Source organism: Diceros bicornis, chromosome 29 (assembly GCF_020826845.1).
Source record: "Diceros bicornis minor isolate mBicDic1 chromosome 29, mDicBic1.mat.cur, whole genome shotgun sequence".
Lineage (NCBI taxonomy): Eukaryota > Metazoa > Chordata > Mammalia > Perissodactyla > Rhinocerotidae > Diceros > Diceros bicornis.
Window position 1 is genome coordinate 28,137,219 of NC_080768.1, and position 22,608 is coordinate 28,159,826.

General features: G+C 38.3%; 1 protein-coding gene across 3 annotated transcripts in view; it reads left to right on the forward strand.

Annotated features, from left to right (window-relative positions):
* RBPMS (RNA binding protein, mRNA processing factor) overlaps positions 1 to 22,608 on the forward strand; it is a 175,580-nt gene that overhangs the window by 69,160 nt on the left and 83,812 nt on the right. For all 3 annotated transcript variants that reach the window (XM_058525148.1, XM_058525145.1, XM_058525146.1), the window contains exons 2-4: positions 4,430 to 4,507; positions 7,359 to 7,397; positions 8,648 to 8,710. In XM_058525148.1, the coding sequence (XP_058381131.1) occupies positions 4,430 to 4,507; positions 7,359 to 7,397; positions 8,648 to 8,710 (180 nt within the window). The remainder of the gene's footprint in view (positions 1 to 4,429; positions 4,508 to 7,358; positions 7,398 to 8,647; positions 8,711 to 22,608) is intronic.

Sequence of the window (22,608 nt, forward strand, 5' to 3'; positions counted from 1 at the left end):
ATGTCATCACAGGTCATTTGCACGTTGTTCCCTTCACTGACAGTAAGCTCCCTGCAAGCAAGAATCATGCCTTACTTTTGTGATTTCTATAGACATAGCAAAGACAAAATAGCTTTCTATTTAATGGTGCAGATAAGAAGTCTGGTGGTGAGACAAGTAGGGAAACTAAAATGTTCTCAAATAGCTCCATGATTCTGAGTCCCTGTCATCGTAGAAAAGCATGAATTAGATATTCAGGGAGAGTTTTTTCTATTCATTATCCATGGATTTTTTTTTTTTAACTTAATGAAGTTTCCTAGTCTGAGGCAGTCTAGAAAGAATTCAAAGCACATGGATTCCAAGCACTTGATTTAAGTGACCTTTTGTTGTGCTCATAAATTCATAATGTAAGTATTTAAGAATCATTTCTCCTAGTCAGTCTAGCAGTTCTGTCAGAGGAGAGAATATCTCTTCAAGGGGAGGTGAGACATCCTGGCAGGTTTCTGAGACGATAATGAGCTTCACTAGATTCTAGGAAATGTAAGTTGTGTCCATGAGTAAATAAAATGCCAGACATATTAGTTGTCTCTAATTCGGTGAACAAAACAGTTGGTTTGAGCCTCTTGTCATCTATGGGTGAGTGGCAAACTTATGCCTAACAGGAGTTCAATTTTTGTTCATGTATAACAGTTTCCTGTTGACACTAAGATAAGAATCTCTCACTTTTAAATATGAAATACATAAAAAAGAGTTTCCTCCGTAAACTTAACAATTTTTATTGATATAAATATTGACATTATTGATAGTTTCCTAAAGAAAGCAAAATAATAAAAAAAAAAATCTAGGCAATTCTCAACCTAACAAACTAAACTTATGGTATCTAATACATGCTTATTATGGAAAGATAGAAAATACAAGTAAGCTAATAAAAAACATTAAAATCACTTATTGTTCTACCACTCAGGGCAAAACCATATAAATATAAGCATTTTGGCATATATATCCTATAAGACATTTTTTCCCCTTTCCAAATACATGTATATGTTGGCTCTTTTGTTTTACAGAAAAAAACCAAACCGTATGTGCTTTTTCCTTGAACATTATTTTTACTGTTTGCGTAATATTACATTTTATGGATGTAATTGAACCTTACTTTATATATCAAGTAATCTTTTGTTGATAACCCTCAGATTTCTGGTGGGTTTTGTTGGTGAATAGTTTGACTTGCAAATTTGTAAAGCCTTTTTCTTTAGAACAGGACTATAAATGGTAGTTTATTTCCTTAGTTAACTCCCCAAATCCTAATTGATATCTGTCACATAGCTAAGCTTCCCTGCTGGACAAATGGTACTCCAATGTTTAAAACATAGGATCTGCTTATCATATTATTTCCATGGAAATCTCTGTAATCCAGTCAGCATCTGGCATTGTGTCAGAGGTATAAGGGCCACTCAAAATCTGAATGAATGGAAGCTGGAATTACCTCTCTGCCCAGGTTGTCCTGGCCAGAGCAGCCAAGTAGAACAGATAGCATTCACTTTCTGGATTGTGGGAAGAGAGTAGTGGATGGCAGGGAGGGCACACTGGGTGGCAGGATTCCCTCATCGTCCGTGTCTTTTGCAGTTGTCAGTAATTCAGCCTTAGCTTTGATAAAAGTTCCTTGGAAAGAATGTATCACTGGCTAAGTTGAGGGAGAAGGGAGGAGGCAAAAGATATATTGAAGAACAAGCTTGACCTGAGTGACATGTATAAACAAACACTCCACCCAGCATCAACAGAATACACATTTAAATATACACAGAACACTTATATTCTAGGCCATAAAAAAGGAATTGAAGGGCAGTTCTTTTTTTTTAAAGTTAAGCGTATACCTGCCGTATCATCCAGCTATTTCACTCATAGGTATTTATCCAAGAAGAAAGACAACATATGTCCGTACAAAGACTTGTACAAATTGACACGTGAATGTTCATAGCTATTTTATTTGTAAAAGCCAAAAACTAGAAATAACCCCAATGTCCCATTGATAAGTGAATGGATAAATGAACTGTGATGTATCCGTACAACAGAATACTACTCAGTAATAAAAAGGAATAGACTACTGATACATGCAACAATGTGGATGAATCTCAAAATAATTATGCTGAAGTGAAAGAAGCCTGACAAAAAGGATACATGTTTTATGGTTCTATTTGTATAAAACTTTAGAACATATGTACTAATCTGTAGTGACAAAAGGCATATCAGTGATTGCCTGGGGATGAGGATGGTAGGACAGGGTGGGAGGAAGATTAAAGGAGCACATGGAAACTTTTGGAGGTGGTGGATACGTTCATTATGTTGATTGTTGTGATGGTTTCACGGGTTATACATATATCAAAACTTACCAAATTGTAAACAAGATAATACTGTTTATTATTTGTCAATTATACCTCAATAAAGCTATCTAAAATGTGAATGAATAAGCAAATAATAAAATAGGGCATTCATGATTCTGGGGCTGTTTATTTACATCATCATAGCGTTTATTACACACCTACTTGCAAATGGCATGACATTTTACTGTATACTGTGCTGGATCAATTAAAGGGTCTTGCTTGCTGATTTGTGCTTCTTCACAACCAGAATCAATGGAAAATGTTAGGATTCTAGAAAATATTCTCTGTATTTCTTTTTTTTTTTTTTTTGGCGAGGAAGATCAGCCCTGAGCTAACATCCATGCCAATCTTCCTCTTTTTGCTGAGGAAGACTGGCCCTGAGCTAACATCTATTGCCAATCCTCCTCCTTTTTTTCTCTTTTTCTCTCCAAATCCCCAGTAGACAGTTGCATGTCATAGTTGCACATCCTTCTAGCTGCTGTATGTGGGATGCAGCCTCAGCATGGCCGGACAAGCGGTGCGTCGGTGCACGCTGGGGAGCCGAACCCGGGCCGCCAGTAGCAGAGTGCACGCACTCAACCGCTAAGCCACGGGGCTGGCCCCTCTGTATTTCTCACTGAGGAAAAATCTTCCATATTTATACATGGTTAACAGTTGAGCATTGAATTTTTCTTTAAGAGGCAACATGATTTCTAATGAGGAGCTCAATCATATTGTATCAGCCTGAGTAGAGAAGAGGAATAGAAAATGTGGGGGTGAGGCGAACTCATAGAGTTAGAATGGTGGTTACCAGGGGCTGGGGGCTAGGGGAAGTGGGGAGATGTTGGTCAAAGGGTACAAACTTCCAGAGAGAAGCTGAATAAGTTCTGGAGATGTAATGCACAGCATTGTGATTATAGTTAACAATATTGTATTATGTACTTGAAGGTTGCTGAGAGTAGATCTTAAATGTTCTTATCACAAAAAAGAAATGGTAATTATGTGACATGATGGAGGTGCTAGCTAAAGATAAAGTGGTAAATTTTGCAATATATGTGTATCAAATCAACATGTTGTACACCTTAAACAATGTTTTATGTCAATTGTATGTCAGTAAAGCTGTGTGGAGGGAACTGACTAAAGGCACACAAAACACACTACAATAAATAAGTAGAAACAAAATGTGGTGATGATAATTCAGTGGTTACTCCTTACCTGTTGAATCAAGGCTAAATTCCTGAGCCAGTGACTTTTGATGCCCCCTATGGTTTGATGCTCAGCTACCTGTTCAATTTTGGCTCACCCTTCTCCCAGAATACACCATGCTCACCCCCTCTTCATTGCGTTTTTTAATGCTTTTCTCTGCCCATAACACTTATCCACGTCACCTGTTATGTCTATGTGATAAAATCCTACCTATCCTTTGAGTTCCCATGCAGATGCTAATGTGTTTTCTCTGATCCTTCCAGCTGGAAGTGTGTCACCTGTGTTCTGTATTTTAGTATACACTAAGCACGTAGTTCCCTAGGCCTTATAGGTATAGATCAGTGAGGTCTGCCTTGCTGTTTTGGGACTGAGCAGATGCAGAGTTGTGCATTTTGGCTACTACTTAGATTCGTTTGAATTGTTAATAAACTTATTAAAATTACTAATGCTGATGAAGGAAGCAATGATAAGACAAGCAGGAGAAAACAAAAATTGTTTCAATTTTATTTTTGAACCACATTCTGTGTTCATTTGATTAGAGCAGAGGAGTGGTAGATTCACTGTCCTCATGACATTTTTTTCTTAAGCTAATATTTTAATTATATGGACCCTCTCTTCCCCTCCCATTTTTAGAACCAGGCAATGGCTAGTTGGGAAAGGAGAAGTCAGTTTGTAAATTTAAATCAGCTAGAGGTAATTCACTCTGAATAATCCACCTTAGTTGTCTTAATGGCATCTTAACATTAAAGTAGTCACTGTGTCATGGAAAGAGCACGAATTAGGTAAGAGTCATGGAATGTTTGAAGAAATGTGTTTTTGAGATCTCAAGTGAGAGCTGTTCTCTGTATTGTTCACTCCTTTGATCACGTCTCATATTTATTTTCCAGGTCCGGACCCTATTTGTCAGTGGTCTCCCTCTGGATATCAAACCTCGGGAGCTCTATCTGCTTTTCAGACCATTTAAGGTACCTTTTCTATCTTTCAGAAATTGTAAAATGAGACAAAAAGTGTGTGCATAAGCTTCATGGGGGTTTTTTGGAGGAAGAAATGAAATGTTTGAGAAAGTAACCTGTAAAGTGATATTTTCAAAAGGTTAATGAGTAAAGGAGATTGTAACAACTCAATTCTAATGCACAGTCTCACTTAGGAAACACTGAAACTGCCTTTTGTCCCTCCAACAGCTAATCTAGAGAAGTCTTTTCTCTTACTGATAGAAACATGCATTCGTCTCTGTTCCACGTAGAACGGCCTTATTGTCCTCTCCATTTATCCTCTGCCAATTGGGATTGTTCTTATGAGTACAGATCACCAAAACCATTATCAATTACTGATTATGTATTTATATTTCAAATGCAATAATATAAGTAAAGCCCTATTCCTAGGAGTTCCTTATTAGTTGAAATAGTGCTGTTAATACTATTCTTTGGAGATATAATAGGTTAAATAGGCTTTTATGAACCAGAGGAGGAACCTAATACCATTATTTTTTCCAGGGGAGAGAAGTCCTAAATTTCAAACAAAATTTTAAAGAATTGCTTGGTATGAGTTGAGGGGAATCTTTCCTGGTGTTTAGTGAACTTTTTAATGCAGTTGCCTGTCCAATGTGACTATTGAGATAAAACTACTTTAGAGATACTTAATGTTGCTGGGATTGAAAACGTTACAGGAAATTAGACTAATGCTGAAATAACCATGCTGCCAAGGAGAAACCTTGCAGGTTAGTTAGCCTGTGGAGGATAGGATAAAGCTGGGACTGGGCAAAATGTGGGCTGGAGGCCTTGGCCCTCAAGGAGTGAACTGGGGGCCTGCATCTGAGCTGGTCCATGAGGGCATGTTAGCAGTAATGCCTGGCCCGGGGCACACTTATGATTAGGCGATGGACCATCTTGATTTCTGATAAAAGATCCATCCTGGTTGAAGCAAGATCCCAGTCACAGAGGAAAGACAGGTTGAGGGACAGGATCTAGCTTCTTAAGGAAAGGGAATAGGATGTGACAGCTGAAAACAGCTGAGTAGGAAAGGAAGAGGGAGGGTTGAGGGGGCAGCCAGTTAAAACCAACAAAGATAAAATAGAGTCCAGCTTATGTGCCAAGAGGGCACCGTGTAATAATGAACATAACTTCATCTGACAGCCATCCCCTTAATGCAACAATAATGATGACAATACAGAGGGAAACAGAAAGGTTAGACGTGAGGTTAGCTGAGAGGAAGTGGGAAAGAAAGAGAAGGTGTTGTGGGGAGAGTGCCAACTTTATAGAATTTCCTGAGTTTCTTCTGCAGGGTTTCAGTTGTTAGTGATCTGTACCTTTTGTAGGATGAGGACTTTTTAAGCTAATTGATCTTTTTAATGGACAAAATACTGTTATAGTTTTGTATGTATAGAGAGAAAGAGGTTCGTCCAGTAAGCCCATTATGTGCATTATCTCATTTAATTGGTACCACAATCTTTTACAGTGGGTTGGCCTCATTTTTGCAAATGAGAAAAATGAAACTTCAAGCAGTTGTATAAATTCTGTTCAAGTTTACACACACAGTAAATGGCAGGGCCAGGATTCAGACCCAAGCAATCTGGTTCTGCCATCCGTGTTCTGAACTATTATGTGATACTACTTATTTTTTTGTGACTTGCAAGCATAATATATCCCTGTAGGATATATATCTCCAGTGGTGTTTTACTTGAGTGAAATATCCATTTGTCCTTTGCCTCTGAGGCCTTCAGAGTGTTTAAACCTCCGGGTTTTTCACAGAGAGCACCTTGAAAAAGGAAGAGGCAGGGCTGTGAATCATGACCTCTCTGGCCAGAAGAGCTCAAGGCCTTTGAGGTAAAATGTTTACAGTAGCTAATTGGTAACATAGTTCTCTGCTGGGAAGATATGAGGATGAATCAATGCCAACATCCTGCCCAGAAACCCCAACGCTAAAGTCAGGACCCTGGTACATTCCTAACAACCCTCTTTTAATTAAAGTCCCTGGAGGCTGACCCTAGTCTGCAAATCTGTCTCTGCGCTGATTTGTGCCGTGGTCAATCATGTCAAGTGATGTTTTTTCCCCTCTTATGTCATCCATCAGTGCAAGCCACCAACCATTGATTATTTTCAGAAATAAGCACACTTTGTTATCCTTATCCTGAGGAGCCAGGAGGGGTGAAGGGAGGGAGTGAAAGGGAGTGTTTCTGTCTTCCTTGAGGGATGAGCTAGAGTAAAAAGCCAACAGGGGATTTTTGTGTGTTCCAATCAGAATACCAATATGAAGACTAGCTGCTTTAATAAATAAGCAAGAGAACTCAACAAAATGTAGCATCACTGCCTGCTTAACCCTCCCTGGCAGTTTTGAAATTTTGATTAATAAGTTCTACCTAGTACAGTCTTAATGTTTCACTGTTATTATTTTATAGCAAATACATGACCAAGGTAGGACATACTCTGACCTTCCTAACTTATTAAATTTACCCCCTTCCCTCTCCTAGTTCTATAAAGTGAAAAAGATACGCTATTGACAGAGACACCCATTTTCCTACCATTGCTTAACTTCATGAAAAAAAAAAAAAAGGAAAAGAAACACAGATAAATGCATGAATTTCAGGGCTTGATTTGTTTTAGGCCCCAAGTATGCCAACAAAGGCATATGTGCGCACGCCTGTGTGTATATATGTGTGTGTGTGTGTATAAAAATTTGCTTTCCCAGTTAAGAGGCATTTGTGAGGAGAGTTAGTCGATAGTCATAAAGAACTCATTTTTACTTGAGCAAGATACTATTATAATTGCTTTTTTTCCCTACTACTCCTTTTACTGTCTAAATTTGGTTCTTTATTTTCAGGGCTACGAGGGTTCTCTTATAAAGCTCACATCTAAGCAGGTAAGAATTTCACACTTGTGTATAAATGATCACTTCTACAATAAATTTGAATTGACTTTAAGAATGTTTCTGGGGCTCGACATTTTTTTTTTAATTCCCATTAGGATTTGATTTTTTGTTGTTGTTGCTTTAAAATTAAGGGTGAGATCGGTTAGGAATTAGCACAGGAAAATGATTTGTAATTCCATAGTCTCCAGCTAGGGTGTCTGGGACTATCCCTGAGGAAGGCAATTGTAATGCATCCAACATAGTTATGTTGGGATTGATCTGTATATTCAAAAGAAATGATTAATTATTATCCAAATTCACTTTTATTCCCAATTCTTCCCTATTTTGTTTTTAGTAAGGTTAAACAGACAACCTTTCACAATTGGTATGAGTATCTGATGGTAAAGAATCATACTCTCTCTGAAAGCCCTAATAACGACAGGCAAAGTCCCGAGTCTAGAATGGAGCACAGAGGTGCAGAATGGAAGTGGTAATCAGTGCCACTGATAGTTCTGCAAGCTTCTTGAAAATTTTTAGCTATGTGCTTTTTCTCTTTCTTTTCTTCCTTTTTTTTTTTATGCTGACCACTTAGCATGCTCAGGTCTCAATCAGTTTTCATCTCTCAAAAGGTAATCTCTAGTTCATCAGAAATAAGCTATGTTGCAAGCATCCTGAAAGAGACTGAGTCCAAACGGATTATGACCCCTCTCTATTTACTTAGAACAATGTGGTTTACACACCTAATTAAACACGGGACTTTTTAAAGGTATCCCTTGGGAGTTGAGATGGAAATGTTCATTTTATAATTTTGATCATACAGTGAGAGTACAGGGATTTTATTTCTGTGTCGTCGTATTCCTTGCACTTATAGTGTACCAAAAGGTGATAACGGTTCTCTTTCCGTTTTAAAAGATGAAGAAACTGAGGTACAGTCAATTCAACTTAGGAAAGCAGAGCCTCTCTACCCAAGTTTTCCTCTGTCCCCTTGTTCACTGCTGCTTACCTTCCAACTCCTCGATTTTGTTTATGATTTTTCCAGATCCATAGCTGTGCCCTTCAAGAACCACCCTCACAATCCCTTTGATTCATGTTAGAAATTTGGCTAAGGCACTGAGTCATTCTTCTGGACTGTCTGTCTTATTTCTATGCATTGCCTGTGGTCACTTCCTTATCTTAGCTCTTCAGTTTGACATCACTTTTGATCCAGAAAAATGGACATCCCTGATTTTTTTTTTCTTTCATATTTCTTTTTCTTTCCTCAGCCCGTAGGTTTTGTCAGTTTTGACAGTCGCTCAGAAGCAGAAGCTGCAAAGAATGCTTTGAATGTAAGTACTAATGATGTAATCATTGGGAGTTTCCTTATGAGGTGGTAGGAAGTAATAGAACCTCTTTGGACAGGAAATCAAATGAAGGCAATATGTCTGCTCAATCTGACAGGGAGGGATTTATCAATTTGATTAGCCCTCTAAAGAGATTTTTCCTAGAATTGTGGTCAGATGTGCAAACTATTAAATAACGCTTTGCTTTTCTCTAGCTTTTACTGTAATGCTCAAAATACCTGATGATGTGGTTGTTATTTTAATTCAGCCCAGTCCCATCCCATGGTGGTGTACAGCTTAGTTTGGCCGTCATTATACTCTCAATGGCTAAGCCTAAGCCAAGAGTAGATCAAAATCTTGGCTTTCCTTATCTCATGAGATTTTCATTTTAGGTATGTAGATTTTTTTTTTTAAACAGGTCATAGTCTCTTCTGATTGATTAAAAACTTGCATATATGGCTTTCCCTAAAGACATTCTACATTGTGATATAATAAATGATAGTCAACTATAATTGAGTAGAGATACCTGTATTTGGTTTGTAGGCTTCTTGTCACCATATCTTTTAAGGCTTTTACCAGCTTTATTTTAGTAACTAGTTTTCCCATTTGGTACGTTGAGAAACAAAACAACTTAAGGGAACCACGAGGAGAGAAAGTAGAAGGAAGCAGAATTTAGTTCCAAATGCTGAAGACTGATCCTCAGGTGAGGAGTCTCAGTGAAGAGTCTGGCCCCATCTGCTCCAGCAGTTGGCCTAAGCAGTTGTGAATGAGGGTTGATTAAAGTGGCCACAAGTGTTGAGGTTGCTTCTTGAAAGGCAAGTGGCCACTTGACTGGTTAAAATCTATGTAGGCTTCTGTGAACTTGTTGCCAGCCTTTGTGTTGCTGTGGAACCTACAGGTGCCCCTGCCAGCTCTTCCTCTGAGCACCTGGTTCCTAAGGCAGATCATGCTGAGGAGAGGGCTAGGAGACACCTGGTATCCTGATGACTTGGAGGCTCAAGGGAAAGGGCCTCCAAAGAGTCTGTTTACTCAGCATAATGATGCTATTGTGACACAATCTTGAAAGGTTTTTAGGCTTTGAAAAAAAAAATGTGTACCCTCTCAGAAGAAATGGTTTGCTTGTTATTGTTGGTTTTTGATGAAAACATACAGGAATGTCTTAGGAATCCTGGAGCTTAGAACTTTTCTGGATTTGGATAAATGACCTTCTGGTCAGAATAACTGCTTACTCACTCTGTTCGTCTCACACAGAACGAAATGTAAACATGTTATATATTGAGCACCAGTGGTACACACTGAAGCACAGTATATAATCAAATGTTTTGATATAAAAAGTTTTATGATTTTTGCATTACGAAGATACATATATTGATACTTCTCAATATAACCAAATTTTAAAACTTAAAGATAAAACCATGATTTCTATTTAGGCAGTATTTTCTTTCATTCTGACCAGGTGGCATCTTTCTAAATGCAGAAATAAATATTCTGACTTTTTCAAAGTTATATGTTTTTCTAGGTTATAGATGGAGTTTTCATCATGTTCTTTTCATTGTTCTTATAAAGGAAGTAACAGCAGTTGAAGCTTGTTCACAGAATGACTCTCCGTTGCCTTACTTTATCTCTGCTCTCTGTGTAAAGATGTCACTGACCCACTGTCTGAAGAACAATAGGCTTTTATAGTAACTTCTCTCATCTGATGAAGGCAACATTTCCCTTTGGGCTAGGTTGATTTTTTTTTTTTTTTTTAACAGAACTTTATTTTTAAAATTTTTAAATGGTCATAGTCATAAACTGTGTTTCCTTACCTACTAAGCAGAGTATGGCAAACATAATTTCGATTTTTCTTGGTGCTCAAGGGTTATATCATTACAAATATCAGGCATTGAGCCATGCTGTAACACAGTGATAGAGGTATTTAAGCCTCTCTGTGCCACCTGGCCCCAGACCATTGTGCTTCCCTGTCTTGAGGTCCAGTGTTAGGTTCTTTTCCTCGTGCTCAGCTCTTCCTTCTTTTTCCCTGGCAGTGAGCCTTCCTTTAACAGCATCCTCTCCCTTAATCGTTAATGCTGTTTGCTGCTTATGTGTTGATAACTTGGGAAGAACTCCAAGTGAAACAGGTCTGATTCTGTTCTGTTCTGTGGACGTAAGGCTGACTCTTAATATTTACTTGTCGAATATTGAACTTGAGCTTTCTTCTGCTCAGGGGCTGGCTTGTGAGTGTAGGGCATGTATTGGGCTCCTGGTTGATTTCTTTCTTGATATTTTTAACTTTGGTATGTATAAAGTATTAGGCATCTTTGTACCTTAGAAACCATCCTATTGTTACAGTTAGGGAAACTGAGACCTGGAGAGGATAAATGGCTCAGTCAAGAAGTGTAGGTTTAGAGCTACAGCTAGAAGTAAGCTTCTTGCGTCTTAGTCCTGTCTACTTTATACGACATCTTGCTGCTCGCTTGGTCCATGGAATGTTGCTTCATTTTTTCTGGTGGCAGTGACAGACTATTTAATTCATATTGTCCGGGACAAATGGCCACGATAAAGTTTAGCATGTAATCGTGGAGCAGGATTTCTTCTCTCTGCAGAGAAAACGGGCCCATTCAGGATAATGTGCTTAATCATGAAGCTGACACATGTTCCCTATGACCCAATGTGTTATGTTCTTTTCAGGGTCATCTTTTCTAATTGGTGAATTAAAAACATACGATGCTCATAGGCATTACAAAATTTTCTCCCCTCATGTCATCCAGGATTCTTTTAAAAGCGCTTCCTCACATTCCTTTGGGGGAAAATTCCATGTTGTAATGTTTTGTTTTATTCCACTGTTGAGAAACTTAAGCCTCAGTCCAGTAAGTCCCTCTGTATAGAATAGTTCACAATGTCATGAATCACTTCTCCATGTTTGGAGTTTCTCTTCTTGTTATTATTTCTCTGTCTTGGTTACTATCTGGTTCAGTTATTAGTATTAATAATTAGTCTTTTCCCAAAATGACTGATTTTTTAAATCCATTTATTATCTTTCATTTTTGGATTATGCTTCAATTTGATAATTTTATGAAAAAACATGCTCAGATTGAATTAAGTGGTAACACTGAATTTTTATCAGAGGGTTACTCAAATCTTCTAAACTAAATAAAGTGTATTTTGTTTTTATAGCAGAAACTCCCAAATTAAGCTAAAAAATAATCCAAACCCAGACTTCCCTTCAGGTTATCTATGGTCCCATTAATCCACATGATTAAAAACCCCATCCATTCTTTAACCTGACAGCAAAATATCTGACCTATCCTTTACCCTTCACACACGTTTGTAATTTCTATACCAGCAGTTTTCCATTTTCCATGCTAATGGCAAGGGGAGGTGATAAGCCAAAGTATCAAATTATTTTTAGAATTTGCTTGTAATTTTGGAATATCAACCAAATACAGTGATATTGAGAGCCTGGTTTAGTAAAAATTTGATTTGGGGAAATGTTAAGAAGAAACACAAGAAGTTGGGCAGGTCTAAGGATAAAGACCCTGAGCACAGGTAGGACTAAACCATCTCTGGCTATTCCTACCAACTGTGAAGACCCTAATATTGCCATTGTTGCCTAGCTGAAATCATCTTTTTTTTTCCCCCAAAGCCCCAGTAGATAGTTGTACGTCATAGTTGCACATCCTTCTAGTTGCTGTATGTGGGACGCGGCTCAGCATGGCCAGAGAAGCGGTGCGTCCGTGCGCGCCTGGGATCCGAACCTGGGCCACCAGTAGCGGAGCGAGTGCACTTACCTGCTAAGCCACGGGGCCGGCCCTGAAATCATCTTTTAATAAGTGATTTGTAATTAACACTTCAGATCAACAGGCTCATCTTGGTCCCTGCTTGTGTACAGTTCCATAATGGGCATCGTCTTACACTGGTATTTGGGAATCGCTCATCTAAATTAGTTTAAAAAGTTGTGTGAACTCTTGAGTATATGTACCTTTTGTTTTGATGTCCCTCCTCCCCTAATTTAAATTTTAATGGTTGTTATTGGGCTAGGTTTTATCATAGGTTCTATTACAAATTATTGTATCAGAACTAGAAAAGTCGGATGTAATCAAACTATGTACCTGACCACAAATTGCCTTCACAACTAAACGTTGCTTAGGCTAGCACAGTAATTTGCTTTGTTCTCAAACTAGACTCATTGATCCAAGTGATCTCTAATTATCATTGCACTTGCAAGTCCATTGTGTTTTTTAAAAGTAGCTTTATTGAGATATAACTCACATACCATGTAATTCACTCATTTAAAGTGTACAATTCAAAGGTTTTTGGTATGTTACATTATTTTTTTAATTGTGATAAAAATTTATATAACAGAATTTGCCATTTTAATGATTTTTAAGTGTACAATTCAGTGGCATTAATTACATTCACCATGTTGTGTAACCATCACCACTACCTATTTCCAAGACTTTTTCGTCACCCCAAATAGAAACTTTGTAACCACTAAGCAATACCTCCGCATTTCTCCTTCCCTCTAGCCCCTGGTAACCTCTAATCTACTTTCTGTCTATTAGTTTGCCTATTTTAGATATTGAAACGTGTCCTTTTGGGTCTGGCTTTTTTCTCTTAGCATAACGTTTTCAAGATTCATCCATGTTGTGGCAGGTATCAGCATCATTCATTTTTATGTCTGAATAATATTCCATTGTGTGGATATATACCACATTTTGTTTATTCATCTGTTGATGGACACTTGGGTGGTTTCCACTTTTTGGCTATTGTAAATAATGCTTTAGTGAACATTGGTGTACAAGTATCTGTTTGAGTCCCTGTTTTTCACTTCCTTTAGGTGGGTACCTAGGAGTGGAATTGCTGAGTCACATGGTAATTGTATTTTTGGCTTTTTGAGGAACCTCCAAACCTGTCCATAGTGGCTGCACCATTTTACATTCCCACCAGCAATGTATGAGAGTTCCAATTTCTCAGTAGCCTCACCAATACTTATTTTATGTTTTTTAAATTAAAATCATCCTGGTAGGTGTGAAGTGATCATTGGGTTCTTTTTGTTGTTGTTGTTCCTCCCCAAAGCCCCAGTGCATGTTTGTATGTCCTAGTTGTAAGTCGTTCCAGTTCTTCTATGTGAGCCGCTGCCACAGCATGGCTACTGACAGACGAGTGGTGTGGTTCCTCGACTTGGAAGCGAACCCAGGCCACCGAAGCAGAGCATACCAAACCTTAACCACTAGGCCATCAGGGCTGGCTCCGTGTGGTTCTTAATAAATACTTTTTTGGCTGATTTCAATGGTAGATTTGGGTTCTTTTGGAATTCTGTGTGACTTAAAATGTTGTTTCTTTTAACAGGGATTAGTAACGTTTCTTTTCTGCGATGGCAGGTCTAATTAATGGAACTGTATTACCCTTAAATAGTTTACTTTTTAATAAAAGAAGGGAGGGAAAAAACCCAACCCTTGGATGATTCAATTAAAAAAAGATAATACTTGTATTTTGTTTCTTTTATATACAACATACAAGATATGAAGGAAAGGTATTTTCTCAAGGTCTAAAGAGATTTTGGAATAAAGAGATGAAAAGTAGTTTGCTTTTGAAGAGGAAAAAGGTGGCAGTCAGTCAGACTTCCAATGCAAAGGAACCTTAATAAGTGGAAACCGAAGAGGAATCGAGGATATATAGTATTAAATTATTTCTTGATTATTGAAGAAATCTATTGATTCAACAGTGTGTGGTAAAAGAATTTTTAGAAAAATCTTTAATAGTTTGTAAGAAAGCACATTGAAAAGGTACTTGATAGCGTCACATGTTGAAAAACAACTGATATAATCAGGAAAACTTAGCTTTTTCCATCTCCATAAATTCCTGGCATTGAAGTAAACACCACAGTTATTTATATCCAGTGATTCCAGCCTTGTGCGTAATTTCAGTTTTGTTGAATAACTTGAGCTCTCCAACTACTGAGTTTCTAGACAGTTGGGTATAATTAATTCATTATTCCTATCCCAGGTTCTCATCTGTGAAGAAGGGCTTCACTTCCAAAAGTATGAAGGGAAATCACCCAGCAAAAACACTTGCAATGCTCTAAATGTGAACCTATGCCATGAATATACTTTCTTAGTCAAAAGATGTAGCCATAAAGTGCTGTACAAACTCTTGAGTTCGGAGGGACACCAGGGCTGTCGAGACAGGCGCCGGCCGCACAAAGACGTTTTGGCTTCGGTTTCACAGAAGTCTGTGACAGTCTCTGTTTCCTGTATCACAGGTTTTCCTGACAGGTTGTGCAAGTTAGGACTTTTGTTCTTAATATTTATACAGCTTGTGAGTTTAGTGAATTATTTCCACTAAACAAAACTTTTCACAAACATAAGCATCCAGATGGCCTATCTCAGCTCCCCCCTCACCAGGCATCATGTCAGTATGTTTCTTATCAGTTTTAAAAATTTCTCCCTAAATTTCTCTTAGCCTATTGCTCAAAGTGGTTGAAGAGGCCCAATTAGTGTGATCCCAGCTGGGACTTTTGGATGGGAAATATGCAGGGCTGCCAGATGAGATCATGAGTCCAATCTAGTGTTTATCTGTTAAATCTGTTTATAACTGCTTACTCTGGACTTGCAGAGTTTTAAGGCAGCCATTTGACATCACTGGGTTGGGGACTATGCCTGTGCCAGTCTGCCATGATGTAGGGTTGTTGGATTCCTCTCTTTTTCTGAATGACTGCATGCACTTTGGGGCTTGACAAACAGCTCAATCCAGCTAGCCCCCTCAAAGAAATTTGAAATAGCCGTTTTTGTTTTGTTTTTTTGCTGTGCTCTGCTCTCTTGATGATGGTCCCGCATTTTTGGATTGTTATAAAACCTCCCTAGGATGGTGCAGCACATCATTTCAACCTTGTTCTGAAAAAACAAATGAAGATGAGTGTGAGGAATTTGCTCAATTCCCAATTAGTCTTTGCAGGAAGAAAAGTAGGTTATTTAAATCTATTAAGCATTCACATAGGAAACTGGAAAATGCAATGCTAGTAAAAGAAATCCTAAGGAAGTTTGAAGAAGGAAAGTACCCAGAAATGTTAGCATCATCCTGTCCCCAAAGAAATAGGCAAGAAGCAGCAGAGGTTCTCACACATAAACCAGTGTATATTCCAATGACAAGTATATGTGGAAATCTCGAGTTCATCCAGTTCTTCTCTGGGTAAAATAGTTCATCACATATTACATGGCTACGTGTAACTGCCCTCAGACTTGGCATTGTGGACCTTTTGAGGGTCTACTTGTTTGAACTCATCTAGACTCCCTTTTAAAAATGCTATCTCATATTGACCTTTCCCTTTCTCCATGGTTCTTCAGGTGTTTCAGAAATGCTGAAAATCTATTTGCCTCTATTCTAGATGAAAGTAGAGAATATAGTTAACATTTGTGGAAGAGGAAGTGCAAAGAATGAGTTATTTGCTAGGATTCATTTTGCTAAGGAGCCAAGCGAGTTTTAAAACCAAAGATCTCAGCTCTCTAGGCCATCCACATTACTGATTGTTCTGCAGTGCAGCACATTTTGGTGGCTTAAATCACTGTCTTTGTTGTAAAATCACTCTTACTTCTTAGTGAATGATCATACCGTCATAATGACTAGGGGCCACAGAGCTTCCTCCCACACTGGCTTAATGTTTCTGATAATCTACACGGATTTGAACTTTTGGTCCACAAAGCTGAAACCCTTTGTCTTACTCTGTAATGGGAATGCATTGGAGCATTTTAAAGCTTTGGGGAGTGGGAGTGGGACTTACTCCCCTTAAAGTGGAATAGAGTATTTCGACAGGACGGTTATCAATTATTGTACTCTTATTTCCTTACGGGTATATACAATATGAAGTATTTTCTTTTTTTATAATTAAATGCAAACTTTTGTTGCTGCTTTAGTAGACATTTAATAATTATTACATAGAAACATTTTTTAAAAAATGAAATGAGAGGGGCTGGCCCGGTGGTGTAGCGGTTAAGTTCACGCGCTCAGCTTTGGTGGCCCAGAGTTTGCAGGTTTGGATCCTGGGCGCGGACCCACGCACCACTTGTCAAGCCATGCTGAGGCAGCATCCCATATAAAGTAGAGGAGGATGGGCGTGGATGTTAGCCCAGGGCCAATCTTCCTCAGCAAAAAGAGGAGGATTGGCATTGAATGTTACCTCAGAGCTAATCTTCCTCACCAAAAAAAAAAAAGAGAGAGAGAGAAAAATACAAGTAGTCAACGATTTTTTTATATGTAAAAATAAGCAGAGGAGAAGAAATAGAGTAAATGTTTCCAGAATATGAAAAAATATATATCTGATGCATTGTAAATATGAGAATAGGAGGAATAAGAAATGAAATAGAATTTTGGTGAACATGATTAGACTAATCTAGAATCTTAAAAATAATAAAATCTGTCTAAAAAGGCTAATATTTATAGAAAAATAAACCATGGAATATATTTTTAAGACTAAAATTTCTCTTCTAAAAATGTAATGATAAGTTTCAATAGAGAATAATTTGAAAAATTAAGGGGTACCTTGAGTACCACTGGACATGGCATAAAAGTATATGTTTTTGTTTTCTAGCCATTGTGCTAGTTAATTTTAAAGATTAATGTTTTAAAATTAAAAGATCCTAATAATTTCCCCACAAAATGCAGGTGGGTAGAAAATTCCTAGTGTAAACTGGTAAGCAGTGGTTGTCTTGTATTTTGAATCATTTAAATCCATTTTCTTCTTTATTTGCCTTACACAAGACATCACTCAAGTTAATGGATGAATAAATACATAGAACTTAAAGAATAAATTTGGAAATGTATTATGGGAAATGAAAATACGTTTAGATGGAAAGGAATTCACATCACATTCTCAGGCAGAAAGTTTAGAACAAAGGAGCAAAAACAGGCAAAGTATAAAAGTGTTGTTTCTATACTTTCAAAAATAGGAATAAAAATTAGAATTCACACCATATTACAGTATAATTTTTCATAGAATTTTGTGGTTCATTTAGAAGGCCAATGTAATGTGCAAATAAAGGAACAGTAAATAAAAGTCAGAAAGACTATTCAAGGTTACAGGTCATGGATACGCCTCAATGAAAACAGCAAACAAGCAGATTATGAAAGAGAATGGCTAACTGTTTGCACATCTTAGAATGCTAAACAAATGAGTGGCAAAATCAGTGGAGGAAAGGCTTTCAGGCTTTGGGGTGTCCTCGGTAACTGTAGTAGTAAGACATTGTTTTCCAATACTTCACTGTGTTTTCTTGGTTTTATCTGTAGGGGTGTTCACCAAATTCTGAAACAGACTTAAATCAATCCTAAAAATGAATTTTAATTCACTGATATTAAAAATGTACTCTGTGTTTGATGTGTTAGGGTGGTTTTATGTATTTATGCATAACATTAAGTGTTGTTAGTGTGTTTGTAGCCAGCCCTGGTGGTCTAGTGGTTAAGAATCAGCGCTCTCAGTGCCTCGGCCCAGGTTCGTTTCCCAGGCAGGGAAGCGCACCGCCTGTCTGTCAGTTGCCATACTGTGGTGGCTGCGTGTTCCTGTGATGCTGAAAGCTGTGCCACTGGGATTTCAGATACCAGCGGGTCACCTATGGTATTGGACAGGTTTCAGCAGAGCTTCCAGGTTAAGACAGACTAGGAAGAAGGACTTGGCCACCCACTTCCAAAAAATTGGCTGTGAAAGCCCTGTGAATAGCAATGGAACGTTGTCTGATGTAGTGCTGGAAGGTGAGAGGATGACGCAAAAAGACCAAGCAGGGTTCTGCTCTGCGGTACACAGTATTGCTAGCAGTCAGAATCGACTTGATAGCGCTAACAACAACAAAGTATGTTGGTCCCTGTGAAAAGGAACTAAATCTCTAAATTGAGGCCAAGAGGAGAGCAAGGAAAGTGTGTCTTGGTAACCAGTGATCATAATATTCTGTTGACAATACCCATCTCAAAGGGTAAGAGGATCAAATAAATGAGATAGGTATTTTTAAAGCCACTACCACTGAATAAATGGTAAAAAAAAATTCTGATAATTGATGGTGATGATGACCTTCACAAAGGACTGGTTTTTATTCCTTAAGTCCCCTTTCCTACAGACTGATTTTGAAATAATTTTAATGGAATACCAAATTCCTCTGGGTTCAGAGTATGTCTCAACATTGATTTGTATTATAATGTAATTAATAGTAAGATGATTCATTAGTCCTTCCTTGGAGCTTTTTGGGGGAAACAAAGTTACAATGTTGTCCTTAATATTCTAAAGCCTTCAAAATATTGTAAGCCCAGCAAACACGGGCTCATCTCCCTTTTATTCTGTCAAGCTAATCGTGCACATCTTTCTCCATTTCGGGTTCCAGTTGAATCTATTTAAAACCAAAGACCCCCACTTCTATTCTGTATAAACTATTTTATTTAGCAGCCAGTGGGATGCCTTAGAGTTTATTGTCTAGACAAGACTTTTTGTGGACAGGGAGAAATTCAGCCCCAGCCTTGTTCAGATCACCAGTCAGTGGCCTTGAGGTGTGATACATTAGCATGGAGGAAGAGCGCTGATGGAAGTTACTCAGAAGTGAGATCCGTTTTGACTCACTTTATTTTGGCTCCCTGTGCAGCACAGGAAGTACTTTGCAGTGAACTTCCGAAGTTTGGATTTCGCTGTTTACATTCTTTTCAACTAACTCGTGCCTAAGCCCCAAAGTCTTAGTTGGAAGAGCTTGCAAGCCATTCGATGGTCTGTGCTAGTTTTTTTTAAAAACAGGTTTAAGGAGCAAATGCTACCCTCTTTCCCCTATTTCTGTATTTTTACTGCATCAGAGAACAGATTTCCTGCCTATGGATTGATGTATCTGTAGTGGTGTTAATTAGTGACTTTGAGGACTAAAAATAAAAAATTTATTGGTGTAGATGGCATTCATTTTTATCCTTAGTAAAGCTGAGGATATAAAGTCATTGACTTCTAAAAACATTTTTAATTTTTAAATGTAGTGCATGCAGCCTTTTCTTTCTAAAGAATTGCCGTTATCCTGTTGTGCAGCTTAAAAATGAATAACTAGAATGTACATGTTTTCCACTTCCTCTTGGTATTTAACTTTGTTAGGATTACCTAAACTTGGTTATCCCCTGGATCCTGTTGGGAGAGGGGGTGTTCATTGCTAAAAAACTGGAAAGCAGCAACAGGGCTGTAAAAAATATACTTGGAGGCCTTCTGTGGGCTGTGTCTGATCTTTAAATGGAAGTCTTTTCAAAATGGTTTTGGAAAGTTTAGGCAACTGTCTTTTTTCAGTTGTAGGGTTTGTTTATATCAGCACTGTCCTGTCCCCACCCCCGTTTCTTTTTTTCTTCTACACCTCACTCAAAGTAAACTTTGCAGAATAGTCTTTAAAGCACATACAGAAAGTTAAGATGGGTCCTCAAATGACCTAACAAGCACTTCAGGTGAACCTAAAAGAAAAGTGTGTTAAATGTATTCTCTTAGCCTGCCTACCTCACAAGTAGGATTTATTCTTCATATGCTTTTCTACATCGACACAGAAATACTTGGCTTTTATAATACTAAGACTCTTTATATTGCACAATGTTAATCATCCAACGTATCTCAGAGTTCATAGAGTATTTTCATGCACACAAACACACACAACCATTATCTTATTTTGCCTGGCATGCTCCTAATATGTGTTAGATGCAGAAGCAGATCTGTTTCCTTCTTTTCAATAATTAGAAGATTAGTGTGTAATTAGTATGATTAGTCTTTTCCTTGAAGAGCTAACACTATCCTTGAAACTCTAGTCTCAACAACAGTAGCCCTTTTATCTTTAAAGGACCTGTATAGTCATCTATTAATGACATATTGGATATGTAATTAGTAAGTATTTAAAAACTCATCCCTTCCCAGTTTAGTCCTGGGTTTTGTACTTTGCGTAAGCTGTATGAGCACACATGTGGCCTTTATGAGTGAAAGTGGTGCTCTCAATTTACCCTCACTAGAAAAAGATTTAAGCTATTTTTGTAGCTATAATTGATCATGAATTTGCACATAAACACCCTTGCTTTTTCTTTGGATATACTGTGTGGCCAAAGGCGTATATTTTCTAGACTGGCCTGGTTTAGTAATGTAGACTATGGCTAAGAATAGGGTCATGATTTGTTTTGTTTGTTAGTTTTATTGTTTAGTTTTCTTTTTTCCTCGGTGCCAAACTCACTGATTTAAGCCCATAATCTGGGCTTTATAGAGATGAACTACATAACCTAGAAATCATTTACAGAGATGGATTGTATCCTACATTTCGTAGGCTATCACTTTAATCCCTGAAATTTTTGCTGTGACAGCCATAAGATTGTGGACAAGTACAGGGAAGTATTTGGTTGAGGCAGAACCTCCTTATTGGTTTCCAAATAACTGAAGTCAGCCATCAAAATTCTTAGGTTTTTCTGATGTCCAGTGGAGTGACAGACATCCGACTAGAATGTCATGGGCCAATATTAAGCAGATGTGGACCACTGAAAGTGGGCTTGTAGGTTTGCCCCATATCACCTCAAGATCTTCTCAGGGTCGAAAACTGAACCAAATGAAAACTGTTGCCCAGGATCTCCTTCCTTTTAAGCTTTTGTTGGGAGTGCCATTTGTTTGAGTGCCTACATTCAGTAAGGAGCAGGAGTGAAAAGCAGTCACACAGCTGCTACCTTTTTCCCCAGGGGAAAGAGGGGATGCTTATGGGTACAGTCGTTGGCCCGACAGCGAGACACGAGAGGAGGAGGCATGAGGACTCTAGATGAAAGGGACTGCTGGCAGCACCAGTCGCATTTAGTATGTGTGTATTAAGGATCCCAAGAGGTGCTTTTATCCCTACCAGAACAGTTGACCCGTTTACCTTCAAAATCCTTGGAGTAAAAATGTTAACGTCAGGATACCTGAATGAAAGAATACCATCTGCACTCTGGCCTATGTTTCTTTCCGTGTAATATTATCTATTTCAAAGTGTCACTGTAAAATACTGCTTTAATTGGTAAGTGACCGTGCTTGAAGTGGAGACATCCCCTTCCTAACACTGTCAGGGCCCAAGTCTTTCAATCATCCTTTTCAAGACAGTCAGAGAACATAGTGGCAGAAGTTCAAACAATCATGCCCCCTCAACCCTTTGGAAAATAAACTCTGTGTGACTCTGATTCTGTTGACATGTTAAAGATTGAGTTTATAGCTTCTTCAAAGGCTCTATCATGACTTTATAGTTATTCTATACAAAGCAGATTCTCCTAGGGCATCGTTGTGTACACAGGGGTGGCTGGCTAACAAAAAATGTGCTTTAGTGGAAAAGAAATAAGTTTAGCTGGGGTGGACGGTCAGGTCAACTGGAGACCCAGATACCTCTGAAGTACTTCTACCTGATTCTCCTACAAAGTGGATACAATCTTTGCAATTACCAGCCAGTCCCCCAAGAGCTACTCCGACTGTGTGAACCAACAGAAATGAGCAAGAGAAGCAGGATGCACATCAGCTCCCTGTAGGAGAAATGAAACCAGATAGAATAAAAGAATTCTCTGAAACTACACAGCACCAGCTCAGACAGCAGCTCAGGTATCCTGCTGCTTCCTCCAGTTGAGGGAATCTCAGAGTTGAGTATGAATCTCATCTTTCTCTTTTACAAGTGGTAGAAGCACTTTTCCAGAAAGTCCGAAGGACAAGAAACCCGTCAGTCCGTGTTTAGGAGGAGCAGCTCCTTAACTGAGGAGCACTGGGCCACAGGAGTGTTTATCGTATGCTGGGCATTAATCTAACCATTGACAAGAAGAACTAATTTTTTTCTTACAATCAACTCTATGAGGTATGGACTGTTATCATTCCCAGTTTATAGTTGAGGAAACGGAGGCACAGAAAGGTTAAACAACATACCGAAGATCAACAGTGGAGGTAGATTTGAATGCAG